Genomic DNA, 15,000 nt, shown 5'->3' on the forward strand with positions numbered 1-15,000 from the left:
GCAACTGGCCGATATTCGTATTGGAAAAAGGATAGTGTGTGGAATGCGGGAAGCCTTACTGAAATATCCAATCAGAAATCCTCCTTCGTCTGGATTCAGGTTCTATTTCAGGTACCGTCGACATGTTTCGACCAGCTCGTTGGTCATCCTCTGGACGTGGTTGAAGAAGATCTGGAGAAACAAGGCGCTTTGGTCGGTATTTATAGGGGGGTCTTGATCATCTTCAACCACGTCCAGAGGACGAAACATGGGCTGCGGCTCAAACAGCATTATATACACACTATCCTTTTTCCAATATGAATATCGGCCAGTTGCTGACTAACATCGCTGAGCCCGAAAAGCGAATCATAAGGAAAATAGAAAAGACACTATATAAGATAAATTCGCATAATACAGCCATCCTTTTTAATAAGACCTGTTTAAAAGAGGGTATACTCCCTTCATATATTATTATTATTATTATTATTATTATTATTATTATTATTATTATTATTATTATTATTATTATTATTCTGCCAGTCCTCTACTAGCTCCTGCTGAGAATGACAGAAGAGTCTGTCGAAACGCGTCGCGGCAACAATTGTATATAACTAACTGTATAGAATATATAAAGAAGCAGAATCCAGATTTTGACTTTTCCCCATGAAATGACAAATATAGGCGAGCTGTTAGCACGCACCTCCACTGAAGAGAAGTCCGCAATAAGGAAAATAGAAAAAGTCTTCTACAAAATAAATGCAGCTGAAGCAGCAATAATATTCAATAGAACCTATTATTATTATTATTATTTATTGCAGGAAACCTCAAGACCTTTGTTGTGCAGGTTTTTTCGTGCAGGTTTTTCAAGTATATTATGGTATTGATACTATTTGCACTAACTTCGAGGGGTTCCCCTCCCCATCCGTGAGCTTTTAACACACCAAACCTACGTAAGAAAAGTCTATTTGTGTCCTGCATTTGTCAGACTACGATTGCCGTTTGTATGCAGTTTTATGAACGAAAAATAAACGGAATCTTTTACTCGAATTTACTTATGTGGATTATCGCTAATACTCCATTTCTCTTGATCGAACAAAAAGACCAAACTTGACCACGCAACAGCGAAGGACGTTTATGGGGCCTTTTTTTTTTTTTTTAATAAATCTTGTCTTATACTTGCACGGGCTTTGCTCCAAATCAGCCCATAAGACATGCGACCTTGTTAACAACGTTTTTATATCTTCATGTTACACTACTTATATTAATGTGGGAGTCTGTTGGGAGTTGTCAGTGATAAGACATCGTTAGAGATAAGGTATGTATGGGAACCCGTAAGGCTTCCTGTTTAGATATATATACCTTCTATTTTTTTATCTTAATTAATAAAAATTTAGATCGTGTGAATAACCTCATTGGAATGCCGTTATGCACAGTGAGAATATCGCATAGAATTATGTGTATATGTATGTATGTACGTACGTATGTATGTATAGCAAGAAGGATACGCACTTGCAGAAAAAGTAGTTGTTATCCTTTTATAAATATTAGAAGTTTAGGGGTCTAGATTCTATCACCGGTCGGTTTCTTGGTTTAGATCAAGCCGGCCTTATGTCAGCACGGGCCCTTCGCTAAGGGCAGCCTGTAAGTGTGGTTAGGTGATCAAGGGAAGAGGAGCCCTTATGTGAAACTTCGAACTCTAACCAAGCACCCGAGACTAACACTGCACTCTTACATCGCCATTTTAAGTGTGGAACTGACGTTAAAATAAATATAATAGTAAATTACAGGTCAAGCCGCAAGCTACGTAATAAAATATAATGTGGCCATGCATATATTTTTTTCCCTTGTGTGAAACAACGATGGCCTGCGGGTAGTAAACTACATGTTTGTACTTGTCGCTGGGCAGTCGGGACAGCGTCTCTTTCCCCATCTTGACAGTCGAACCCATGTTATATTATCGTCATTTGTTCACATATCTGCTTATTATTATTATTAATATTATTATTATTATTATTATTATTATTATTATTATTATTATTATTATTATTATTATTATTATTTTAAAATAGCAGACCTCTCAGTCAGGTGGATCCATGCCTCAAATCAGATAAATAGGCTAATTCAGATTCTTGATCTTTTTGAATTCTAAGGGCCTGGAGAAATGATTAGGCGTGAAGGCCTGACTGGCATCATCGAGGGATCCATTTGATTAAGGCATTAAAAAAGGCACATTATTCAATAATATGAAAAATATTTATTTTAATTCAGATTCCAGAACTTTTCGCAACAAAGCTTTGAAAGGCTAAGTTACCCTCTTCATATCGCGCAGTGATAGTTTTCTATAACAGTGAATTTTAACCTCCGTTCTCTCTCTCTCTCTCTCTCTCTCTCTCTCTCTCTCTCTCTCTCTCACACACACACACACACACACACACACACACACACACACTCACACACACACACACACAAAGCATATACTATGCCTTCTGCTTCTGCTGTAAGTTACGTCTATTCTATTTCAACCAACCAAGTGTTCTTTTGAACGCTCATTCAAATGAATACCAGTAACATCTGTTATAATTAAACTGAGAAGCAATGTTTACATTGTTTTTTTTTATTATTATTATTTTTACTGGATTTTGTTCTTTGTACAACGGGCTTTGATATGGTACCAAATAATAGTTAAATAGTCTCAATGAAGAAAAAATAATGTAACTGTTTAGGGAATATGGCATACCACAGATGCGAGGTTGGAGATGATGATTAATGATGGTTTATTTCGGCTCGCGGCTGTATACCGATTTTAAATTCACTAGACAATTCATGGAGCACTAACAACAGTGATGATTTTACTAAGGATAACAGACAAGCGTAATACAACATAAGCACAGCAAACAATCGAATTTCGATACAGAATCAGCTAATGTTATTTAATTACCGTCGCAATGAGACCTTATAGAAGCTACGGCACTAATGGTAGTAGCCAGTACAAGGGCAATAAAAATGTTACATGTAATAATAATAATAATAATTAGTATTATTATTTTAACGATAATTATAGTAATTTTTTGGCAGAAGTACAGTTCCGAGCCTTTCGAGGCAGTCTATTAATAACTGTGCTAGAAACTCATATTATTAGCAAAGATGTTCTTAAAGTTGCAGTCAGACTCAAATGCTTGAAGACATTCTGTTTATTTTCCTAACTTCTTTTGTATTATTTCCACGAAAAAGTTATAAATATTAAAACACACAACTCACACCTCGCATACCGACGCAAACTTCTAAAAGCATATTGTATAATTTCAAAAACTTAAATATTTATAGAACTCAGACTCAAGAGTAGTCTTGTCATAAACATAATCATAAGGCTCTTATTTTTAAACTTCAGAATATTGGAGTTGTTGGTTATGTTTTAGGATTACTCCAAGATTTCCTTACAGGTAGGCGGCAACGAGTTGCTGTTGATGGATCTTTAGCGAACCAAGACCTATGTTGTCTGGTGTTCCACTAGGTAGTGTTCTTGTTCGCTGTTATTTTAAAACATGCAAGTGATATGGTTGTTGGCCTGGAAAACAAGATTGATCAGTATGCCGGTGATGTAACTCGGCGGGCTTATTGGGGACTGAATTGGAAATGAAATGGTCTCACCAAATTACCGACGAGGCGGGCTTATTGGGGACTGAATTTGGAAATGAATTGGTCTCAGCAAATTACCGCCTCGTCGGTAATTTGGTGAGACCATTTCATTTCCAATTCAGTCCCAAATAAGCCCGCCGAGTTACATCACCGGCATACTGATCAATCTTGTTTTCCAGGCCAACAACCATATCACTTGCATGTGGATGTAGTAAAGTCTCTGTTTTTTGAGAAACGAAGCTGCCTTAGTCTCAATCGTGAATTGGAGCGGGCCAGTAAAATTTGAACTACAGTAAAAGGAAAACTCAAGTGATTAGTAGATTCCGTGCTGATTTTCCACCCCATCCTCCCCTTTAAGTGGATGGGACTCTGCCGAAAGAGTCAGTGACTTTTGACTCACATCTTACTTTTGAGAAACATCTAATGAAAGTGTCAACAAATGTCGGATGGTAGGTATTATACGTAAGGTCTGTTTTAGGTCATTTGTCCTTCCTTAACTAGAGTACTGCCTTCCGGCTTGGATGTTTATTTCTACCATAGATTTATCTGAGATAGAGTGGTTCGTGGTGACTTGTATTTTAACAGAGATCTCTTGTTGTCACAATAGATTCCTTATCTTCTTTTCCTGCCGGAAGCAACCAAATTTGTTGAACAGCATCACCAATTTGCAGCAAATGTTCCACACTGGTGAAATCTCAGTTCTAGAGGTCTTCTTTTCCCCACACCGTTAGACTGTGGAACAGTCTCCTTGAGGACGTTGTGCAATTAAAACCTCAAAAGTTCAAGCGAAGATGCAAGGCAATACTACCCCAAAACAGTAAACTTTGTACTGTAATAATTCATTTATATTTGCACCTATTTATTTATTATAATATATTAATAAATAATCAGGTAAATGATCTAATAACCGCTCTCTTCTTTCTGTATTTACCATTATCTTCTGTAATTCTTTTCAAATAAACACCACATTCTTTGGAAGCTGGAATTTCAAGTCCATATGGACTCTGTAGACTTGTTCCATATGAATAGGGTTTATCCTCTGAATATTAAATAGAGCTTATCCTCTGAGCACTAGTAATAAATGCCAAAAATGTCGAGTCTTCAAAATATGGAGAAAGAAAGATTTTGTTTAACAATACTTAAAAGCAATTATTTTATTGAATGACCAAAATCATAATGAAATCATTATCATGAATCTATAATTACTTGTGCATGTTTGTTGAGCGCATGTCTTTTGGACATCTTAAAGACTGCGTAGCTTTTTTGATATGGTCTCCTCCAGTTCTTTAGAAATCTTGTCTTTGCCATCGACGAGTTTCTCCAAAAGGGCAGTCTCTTCAGGCACCGTAGTTCCTGAGCCCTTGGACCCGCTAATTTCCAAATCCATCACCCTTACGTCTGTAAATAGGAAGTGCTTGGTTATGATTCTTTTGAGATAAGTTTAGTTTGTGATTTTAGTCCAGTATTCATTAGTTTGTGATTTTAGTCCAGTATTCATTAGGCTCTTCAGTCGAGCCGGATTTGCATGCTAACTTACCATAAGGACGACTTGCTGTCTAATTTTGATAGTTACTAAAAGAATGTAAATCCTTTTAGCATGTTACATATTCGCTACAGTGTTTCAGAGCAGTTGCTTTAGACATTGATAAATTGATAAAGTCACCAGTTACTCAATATCTCTTCAAATACAAAGGACATAAGACTACACTCACCTCGCAACCTAGGTTCGTCTAGGAGCACTGCACTTACAATGACTGTCACAGCAATGTCGGTTGCTACTTTCCTGCCCACCTGTTAGATGATAATTTCCTTCTTTAAATGGGATTCTGCCTACTTACAATGCTATTTCTTGTCACTGGGATGATTTTTGTAATGACATCACTCCTGAGTTTGCCATAACGGCAAGTATGACGCTATTACAAAATCGTGGCAGTGGGATGATTTCGTAATGCCATCACTGTTGATAAACTTGTTTATAGTTATCGTTTTGTATAACACCAGTAAAGATGTTGGTGTGGATATTTGAGTGTTACGTGAAACGAAGACTAACAATGGCTGAGATTCCATCGGTTCTCCCGTCAGGGACAATATTCAAACTGACATTCTGTCGCCGTTCTTTTGACCTGTTCCTCAGAAATTTTGTTGAATGGCAAAATCACGAAAAGCAGTATTTTGTATGACAAAAAATTCTGAATTTAAAAAATGACAGAAAAGATATCTGATCATTCAGATATTTGGGTTAACTCTTTGAGACATTCTTTGACCTTTTCTTCCTTATTTCTGAGCCCTGAGCCAAGAGATGTGGTAGGAGACATTCGATAAAGATCCCAGCTCGCATTCACGTCCGCCTATTTTCTACAGATAATAGGTTGAAGCATCCTTGACACAGTTATTGACACTAGTGTGCTCAGATATGTTGTAAAACTAACATTTTAGGAGATTAGAAACGATACCCTAAAAGGCACAACATGCTTTGAAAGAATAGTTATCTTTACAAGATATAGATTGAGTATAATATAGTACAAGGGATGATGATGTTTCAAAGTTTCAGTTATAATCTATGTGAAAGTAAGTGAATAAATCGTTATTTACAGTTTTTTTTATGAACGGTTACGCTCCTAAATTTTGGGAAGTGCACAAGATCACTCCATGTAAAGTTAAACTATCAGATCTCCTCTGTTAAAGGTTAATAAGATGATGGTTTCTTTGGTTGGATGTACACGGATGTTTACACATCATGAATGATAACAATAATAAAATTCTTTTGGAAAGGACCAAAACCGTATTGTTTCGTTTCATCACCAAAGTGAGCTTATGTAACTGATTTCCTCTTCATATTTGTTTATTCCTTTGTGTCCTGAAACTTCAAAAGCACAAGATAAGAAAAAGCCACATTTCTGAATAATCGTAGCCTGAAGGTTCGTCCAGCGTCAATGACCTCGGTTGTTGCGACGTCACGTGACAATAAATAAACCAACCAATCAAATCCAGTCAACCAAGACCCACCTTCTTAACGGCTTCTCGCACTTTCTTCCACCAACTGCGCCTCAGTATAACCGGGGTCCTGTCTTCTTCCTTCGGGACGCATCGAACTTCCGTCTCGTTCATAGAGACGTCAAACGATATGAGGACTTCGCTGTCAGTGGTGTGTAGGACAGCCGCATCTCCCTCGCGCTTGACGCTGTTCCGGAGACCGTGCAAGGAGCAGTCTTGGTCTGGTGCTTCACCTATGTTGTCCAGCCTCATTTCGCTGGGTTTTTGCGGGGGAGGAGGAAAGTTGCGTTTCAGTCACTTTTAGGAAATTTCAAAAGTTTAGACATCGGGAATGTGTTCAGAGTGCTAATGGGTAGAGCATTTGTGTTGTTTTTTTGAAATGATGTACTGTAAGCATCAGAATGTTTAGAAGTTTAGAAAGTGCATTAGTGTTTTTTTTTTTTAAATTAAGGTTATCTATCAGTCTTATTATAATTTAGAAAGGCTATACAGCATTCATTTTAGGAACTAGTAAAGGTTAAGCAGCTGTAATTCTGGAAAGCTGATAGAAGTTATGCATCAGTAAGGTTTAGAAAGTGATAAAAGTTATGCATCAGTAACGCTTAGATGACAAAAAGCTCTGCATCAATAATTTTAGGTCATAAAGACCATACATCAGAAAATATTTAGGAAACTACAAAACTGTTTTTACCTCTTTTGTTTTTTTATTTCAAAAGACTATGCATCATCCTGTAAAGTGATGTTTGGTTAAAAATCTATCAGAAATAATTATGATAGGATATGAATCTGAAATATTCGTAATACGATAAAGGAAGCACATGAGGCTTGACTTTCATTCTGTTTAGATCACTTATAATAGGAAGGGAATCTCTCGCGTTTTTCTTTTAATTCAGTGTAAAACCTTTCCTCTCCTTAATCTAAGGTTAGAGACCACCTCCCTCTGCCGTGCATCTGTCACTATTCTAGCCCCATCATAACTTTATGTGTAAACCCGTTATAAAAAAATATGTATAAGGCAAGGTAAATGATAATAATAAAGTGCAAATAAGTAATGAGACGAATATGTTAAAGAAGGCTTAGATATTTAAAAGCAACGAGAAATGTTTTTAGATGATAATTCAGTCTTGAGTAATGAATCCTCATTCTAACTCGGAATCATACTAGAAGGTATGCTTAAGGGAAAGCGGTTCTCAGCACCGTAATATAATATCCCTTCGCTAAGTCGGTAGCATAGCAAGCTCCAATACCAAGAGAAGATGTTTCGAGTGCCGCCCCTTAACCCTCAACCCAGCCCACTAAAGGCCGTGTAAAATGAGTAGTGTGATAGTGGTTTATTTTCCAGCTGTACTTAGAAATATAATAGTTAACCTTAAACAGAACATCAGAGTCTGGCCCAAGTGTCAGGGACACTCAGCGGGACTCAGAGCCACTGGACGGAACGAATATCATTATGGTTATCAAAGCCCATGAAGATTCCAAAGCTAAAATCGGTATCATGCACTATTTGTATACTGCCTCCGGGACAAGGATGAATAAGGAATAAAAAAATAAAGAATTAAACAAAACAAAAAACTGTGTAACTGAACTTTTTATAGAAGATTTCTTTGAGTTCATACGCTTCAAATGAGAATACCTGGGAAGAGCATCGGCGACAGACTGCAAGAGTAAGTCAACGTCATCGTTGAGGATCTCAATTTCGGTCTTGTCGGTCCCGGCAAGAGAGGACTCGTTGAAGTTAGGCAGAGAAACCGAATTTCTCACCTGACATAATGTCAAGAGTAGCATCAGTCCATTCCACAAAGCTCCCCTCATTCTTACCTGTAAAAATAAGGTAGATAACTCAAACAATTATACATCATCACAAAGTAAAAACTTCCAAGGTACTTAAGAACAGAAACTGATAGAATAGACAGAAGGCAACAGAACTTACGTATCTTAACGTTGAGTCCGTAAGACAATTAGAAATGTTTAGTCGTTGAGTGCCTTAGTGCCTCTAATGAATGACTGCACTGCTGGCTTCTTTATATACCCTTGCGACATGGCATTGGCTCTGGGGATGGGCGGGGAGGGGTTTGAGGAGGGGTGGTGCGTGGCTTCCATCAGGATGCCCGTTGGGTAGGTGCAGTTGTAAAGCAGTAAATTTGACGCCATCTCTTATCATTTTGTTTTTTCGGTGTTAAGGGTCACAGAGAGAGAGAGAGAGAGAGAGAGAGAGAGAGAGAGAGAGAGAGAGAGATAGTCAGTCCATATTTTGTGGCTATTCATGAAAATATATTGGCTGACTTCATTGATCAAGCTTTGCCTGAATTATGAAACAGTCTAATTGCATGACGCATCTGAATGACTCTACTAAACAGTTCCGTTTTCAAAGACCCTTTATATCGATATGATTATCCGGATAATGCAAGGCTGATGAAGTGTGTTCTGTGGGATGGTGAAGTGTTGAAAATTTGGGGAAATAAAATAAAGACCCCTTATACATTTCATAAGCTATTCCCACTTGCTAAAGATGAAACTAACTTGTTTTGATTGCAGTAATAATGACATTTTGAACCAGTACTCCACAAAGAAAATTACCTATAAGATTCACTTTTTGTTTTTAGAGGGTAATAACAACGGATATCTTTAGTTCTCTCCCGTTCTCTTTATATATATATATATATATATATATATATATATATATATATATATATATATATATATATATATATATATATATATATATATATATATATATATATGGTGTATATATATAAGTATATATAACACTGAACATATAAGAATTTTCAATACTTCGTTTTTACTCAACATCATTATTTCACCATGTCATCTTATCACCCAGTGCATTACCGGCATCAGTGAACATGAATATTGCGGCTCCTTCAGTATGCAATAACGCAATCAACCGATCTGTTTATCAGCCAGGAGTTAACATTAAACCCTGATCTAGTTAAGTCAAATCACAGATTATCACATTCATAAGCTTCGCTTTCCTTGACTGACACAAAGGCTCAAGGTCTGTTTATCTCAATTGAATTTTATTGCGAGCTTTTAGCACTTCTGTGAATGGCTACAGGATCAGATATTGCGAGTATAATTATGTACAGGCTTGCAGTAGATATGTGTGCATATTTATCCGAGAACATTTTGTTCAGTAATTTTACAATTCTCCTATTCGTCTCCCTTAGTTTTATTTTCCCCTCAGTTGTATCTTCCCTCGGCTATCAGATTCCTTGTTGGTTCCGTCTTTGTACACAAGTCACAAAATTCAGCTTACTCTTGCTTCTTCTTTATTCATTCGCATCACTAGTCCGCAGGATCATTCACAATATTTCTCCCCTAAACTCACCATGTTTATTTTTATCTTGAATATTCAACACTTTCTCGCATTCATAAGGAACTGGGAAAAATACTTTACAGTCATCGACAGAAATAGAATGGAGATTTCTGAGCAGGTGTTTTTATTAAAGAATTTTGGTCTGGAAGATTTTTTTTCGTTAGATCTGAACATTTAGGTGCGAGTCGTTTACTCTTCCCGTTGGGTGTCGGGTCTCGAGCCTCATTGTGACTTTGATTGATTTATGGTAAGTTTATTTGGCGTCACAGGGTCCTGGGTCATTGGCGCCAAGGAGCCTTAATCTGACCAAATGCCATTCATACCAGAAACAGTGTTACTCGTAAGTGTGGCAAACAAGAAAAGGAGGAATAACTTGGAGTGAGCATTATCGCTTAACCGTTCTGGGACGACTTTTCCGACCCCTTGACTTTTTCTCTTGTCGAGACCGAGACATGCGAGTCACTTTATCATCGAGTAATGAGAGTGTCCAGCTTTGGAGAGCTGGTTGAATTACTAAGGAAACACAGAAGAGGTCAGAGAATTCCATATTCTTAAGATAAATGTCATGAACTGTTCATCTGTCAACATTTTACACGTTTATAATATCAGTTTTATTCTTTTGATTTTACATTCGTATTTTAGTTATGAACGGCAGTAAATGGCATTGTAAGTATGTATAAATGAATTCAGATTCACGAATAATATTTATGAGTTCATTTCCTTAAGTAGAGAAAATTCGAGTTGTTTTCCTTTAAAATGACGATGTTGCTTTTATTCAACATACAAAATACAATAACAGTTAACCTTTCAATCGATTTTACATACTCTTGAAATATCTATCTATATATAGATATAGATAGATAGATAGATAGATAGGTAGACATATGTGTGTGTTTGTGTGCGCGTGCGTGTGTGTGTGATAATAAGTGAAATATATAATATTCCACTTATTATCAGCCGCAATTATTAATGACTAGTTTAAAATATCATAGTTCCTCGCCGAATAACCTTCTGTTGTTTTTTGCTGGACGCATTGTGACCAGTGCTACTTATACTAGATTCCTAGAATCTGTTGCAAGTTTCGGAAACGATTTTTTGTATTTCTTTTATTTGGTCTTGGGGCCATTATGAAAGAAAGTAAACCTGAAACAACTGTCATTTTCTATTACTGTCTACCTTCGTTGAATCATTAGATGCTGCAGACATAACAAATGCAAATCACATCAAACGTCAATGGTCAAGATCTCACAAGTTTCTTTAACTGATCCAGTTTGGCATAAACCCCAATATTCGTTCACTGGTTCATTTTTGTTCAATTGATAACTTTCATTGACTGATCTCATTCGGTTTAAACCCCAAATTTCTTTTCCCGACCCAGTTAATTACCGAGTTAAATAGGAAAGAACTCATCAACCATCTATTCTGATGCATGGAAATGAGTGGTGAAAACTTATTTTTCAAGAGGGTCTCTGAAACCCCAAATGACATGAAGGTGGTAACGAGTGTTATAGCTCCTTGGAAGATGAAAAACGGCATTATGCCGATAAAGAACTGAACATACTTTCCTTATACAGTTTGTGACATTGCTTGTTATCCTTAACTGTGCACGAACTAGAAAAAAGGCTGCATTTAATATTTGACAATAATGATGATAGTGCTAATCGCCATATAAGTAATTACAATTATTTTCGTGGAAACAGTACAAGATTCTTTCCAGGCATTCTATTCATAATGCACTGTACTGAAAATTCATAGAATTAGCACAGATACTCTTAAAGTTGTAGTCAGCCTCAGATTTTTAAAGATCCTCTCTTTATTTTTATAACTGCTTTTGTGGTATCATCAGAGCATCATCATCAATATTACATTGGAAAGATTTATTTGCCCGGAAAAAGTATATATATTTTAAAATTCGCAGCTTGAACTACGGTTTAGCTTCTAAGCATATTATGAAATTTTTTTGAAATAATACTTTCAGAACTCAGACTCAAGCGCATTCTTGTCATAAATTATACCTGAAAATATTAAGCCTTAAAAACCAGGATAATTTGAAGTACGGAAAGATAGCTTTTCTGTAAAAATGCTTCAAAATTTATAGACTTTATTGAATCATAAGATACACAATGAAATCATTATCATGAATCTATAATCATATGTGTATGTTTGTCGATCCCACATGTGTTGGAAGTCTCAAAGACTTCGCAGCTTCTCTGAAATGGTTTTCTCCAGTTCTTCAGAAATCTTTCCTTTGGCATCGACGACTTTCTGGACGAGGGCAGCCTCTTCAGGCACCGTTGTTTCTGAGCCCATTTCCAAATCCATCATCCTCACGTCTGTAAATAGGAAGTACCTGTTTATGATTCCTCTAAGATAAGGTTTTTTTGTAATCAGGATTTATTACTTCATATTAAATTACCCGTCATTTTGATACGTAATACATGAATGCAAATCCTTTCTTCATATAACGCACGAAACCATCAACAGATTTACGTTTGAAAGATAAAAACTTTTCCTTCCACATTCGCTACGCTGCTCAGAGCAGTTGCGTTATATATTCAAAAACTGATGATAAAGCAATTAACTTCCTTATGAGATCAAATAAACAGGACAAGAAACTACACTTACCGAGCAACCGAGGCTCGTCTCGGAGTACTACAACTACACCGTCTTTGCAGCAACGAACGAGGGGCACTGTTTTACACTTGGGTAATTTTGGTATACAAGCTACAATTTTTTTTATTATCCTGCCCACCTGTAAGACGAGAATTTGCTTTTTAAAATGGGATTCCTGCTAATCACTTGCCTGTTTCTTTCCAGTACCGTGATTTATAATAACTTCGCTCTTGACAAGCATACTTCGTTTTTATATCTCAGTTTTTCAAGTTTTTGTTTTGCATATATTTATCTGTAATATTAAATTACTGGCGTGGATATATGAAGATTACTTGGTACAAAGACTAAAAAAGATTGAAATTTATTCGGTTCTTCCGTAGTGGCAACATTCACGTTAAGATTCTGTTACTATTCATTTGACCTGTTCCGAAGGAACTACGCTGAATGGCACAATATACTATATAACAGCAACTTCTCAATTTGAAAAGACAGAAAATCTTTCTAGTTATTCGGATACTTGAATTAACTCTTTGATGCAGGCTTTGTCTTCCTACTCGGTATTTCCGAGCCCTAAGCCAAAGCCAACGAGTAGAAACGATGCCCAAAAACGCACAACATACTTCGGAAGAATAGTTCTCTGTACAAGAGACAGATTGGAAATGATTCGTCACAAATAGGTCATGTTGTTTCAAAGTCCCAGCTACACTCTATTTAAAAGTAAGCGTATTCGTCGTTATATACAGTTTATTTTCTTAAGGATAGCCCTTCTAAATTTTTAGAAAACAATAAGGTTCCCTTCAAGCTATGTATTGTGCCAATTTGTTCAGTTAGATTTCAGAGTACAAGGTCACCCAATGTTAGTCTTAATTAATATATCTCTTTTGTTACCAGCTTATTAAGATGATAGACGCTTTGGCTATAGATATATATGAATGTTTACACATCACAGATAATGATATTAATAACAATATTATTATTATTATTATTATTATTATTATTATTGTTATTATTATTATTATTATTATTATTATTATTATTATTATTATTATTATTATTCCGTATCATAAGCAAAGTAAGATTGTGTAATTTATTTTTTCTAGCTATTTGTTTATCTATTTTCTTGTCCTCTCTAAAGGTTCAAAAGCATACACAAAGAAGAGGCTACATTCCTGTAGGTTCATCCAACACTAATACATTCAGTAGTTTCGACGTCATGTGCTTATTTCCTTGTTCTCTCTGACGCTTCAAAAGAATAAGTTGAGATAAAGCTACATTTCTGAGCAACAAAAGCCTGAAGACTCTTCCAACACCAATGACCTCGGTTGTTGCAACGTCATTTGACAGCAAAGAAACCAATCAAGCAGATGCGGTCAGTCCAGATTTCTTACCTTCTTGATGCCCTTCTTGATGCCCTCTCGCGCTTTCTTCCACCAGCTGCGTCTCAGTAAAACCGGGGCCCTGTCTTCTTCCTTCGGGACGCATCGAACTTCCGTCTCGTTCACTGAGACGTCAAAGGATATGAGGACTTCGCTGTCAGTGGTGTGTAGGACAGCCGCATCTCCCTCGCGCTTGACGCTGCTCCGGAGACCGTGCAAGGAGCAGTCTTGGTCTGGTGCTTCACCTATGTTGTCCAGCCTCATTTCGCTGGGTTTTGGGGTGGAGGAGGAAAGTTGGCGTTTCAGTCACTTGGAGGAATTTCCGAAGGGTTAGACATCAGGAATGTTTACAGCGTGATAATGGGTAGACTTTTGAGGTTTGTTTTAGAAGTGATATTATAGTTTGTGCATCAGTAATTTTTAGAAGTTTACAAAGCGATAAAGGTAATGCATCAGTATTTTTTTTTAAAAGTGATGAAAGTTATCCACCAATCGTATTTCAGTTTCTAAAGTCTATGCAGCATTACTTTTAGGAACTAGTAAAGGTTATGCAGCTGTAATTCTGGGAAGCTGATAAAAGTTAAGCATGGATCAATAAGGTTTTGAAAGTGAAAATGAATGATTAGATGGTAAAAAGTTCCGCATCAATAATTATAGGCCAAAAAGGCCAAGCAACAAAAAGTATTTAGTAAATTATAAAAATGTTTTTACATCTTTCCATTTTCAAATGTCTGTGCATCAGTAACAGCTGTAAGTTGATGCATGGTAAAAAATCTGTCAGAAATAGTAATGAAATAATGATAGATTCAGAATCGGAAATATTCGTGGCACAATAAAATAAACAAAAACCTTGACTTTAAATCTGTTTAGATCATACATAATAGGAAATGGGTCTGCCCCACTCTTTTTATTATTTTACCGTAAAACTTTTCCTCCCTTTCATCTAAGATTAGTGACCAAATCCCTTAGCCAGGTACCTGGCTTTACTCTGTCCCCACCATAATTTCTATACTAATTTGTAAACCCATTATAAAAATAAGTATAAAGCCAGATAACTGACAGTGA

General features: G+C 36.5%; 2 protein-coding genes and 1 long non-coding RNA gene across 3 annotated transcripts in view; 1 reads left to right on the plus strand and 2 right to left on the minus strand.

Annotated features, from left to right (window-relative positions):
- The window catches only part of LOC136847723 (uncharacterized), a 211,198-nt gene that overhangs the window by 128,837 nt on the left and 67,361 nt on the right, over positions 1-15,000 (plus strand). The gene's annotated exons all lie outside the window — the stretch shown is intronic.
- Positions 4,739-8,607, minus strand: LOC136847578 (uncharacterized). Its single transcript, XM_067119301.1, has 5 exons — positions 8,540-8,607; positions 8,243-8,427; positions 6,622-6,865; positions 5,328-5,406; positions 4,739-5,013 (listed from the first exon to the last, which is right to left on the minus strand). The coding sequence occupies exons 2-5, from the start codon at positions 8,419-8,421 to the stop codon at positions 4,859-4,861; spliced, it is 657 nt and encodes a 218-aa protein (XP_066975402.1). The 5' UTR covers positions 8,422-8,427; positions 8,540-8,607; the 3' UTR covers positions 4,739-4,858.
- LOC136847579 (uncharacterized) overlaps positions 12,031-15,000 on the minus strand; it is a 3,988-nt gene continuing 1,018 nt past the window's right edge. The window contains exons 3-5 of the mRNA XM_067119302.1: positions 13,948-14,203; positions 12,572-12,698; positions 12,031-12,279 (exon numbers count right to left, since the gene is read on the minus strand). Coding sequence (XP_066975403.1) covers positions 12,137-12,279; positions 12,572-12,698; positions 13,948-14,203 — 526 coding nt within the window. The 3' untranslated portion in view covers positions 12,031-12,136. The remainder of the gene's footprint in view (positions 12,280-12,571; positions 12,699-13,947; positions 14,204-15,000) is intronic.

The sequence above is a fragment of the Macrobrachium rosenbergii genome, chromosome 17 (genome assembly GCF_040412425.1).
Source record: "Macrobrachium rosenbergii isolate ZJJX-2024 chromosome 17, ASM4041242v1, whole genome shotgun sequence".
Classification (NCBI taxonomy): domain Eukaryota; kingdom Metazoa; phylum Arthropoda; class Malacostraca; order Decapoda; family Palaemonidae; genus Macrobrachium; species Macrobrachium rosenbergii.

What these genes read in the sequence shown, in the direction of transcription:
- LOC136847578 (XM_067119301.1), bottom strand. Translation starts at nt 8,421, where the DNA reads ATGAGGGGAGCTTTGTGGAATGGACTGATGCTACTCTTGACATTATGT. An exon ending in TGCGAGAAGCCGTTAAGAAG is followed by an intron (nt 5,407 to 6,621) that starts GTGGGTCTTGGT and finishes ATCATCTAACAG; the next exon opens with GTGGGCAGGAAAGTAGCAAC. An exon ending in AGACGAACCTAGGTTGCGAG is followed by an intron (nt 5,014 to 5,327) that starts GTGAGTGTAGTC and finishes TCCTATTTACAG; the next exon opens with ACGTAAGGGTGATGGATTTG.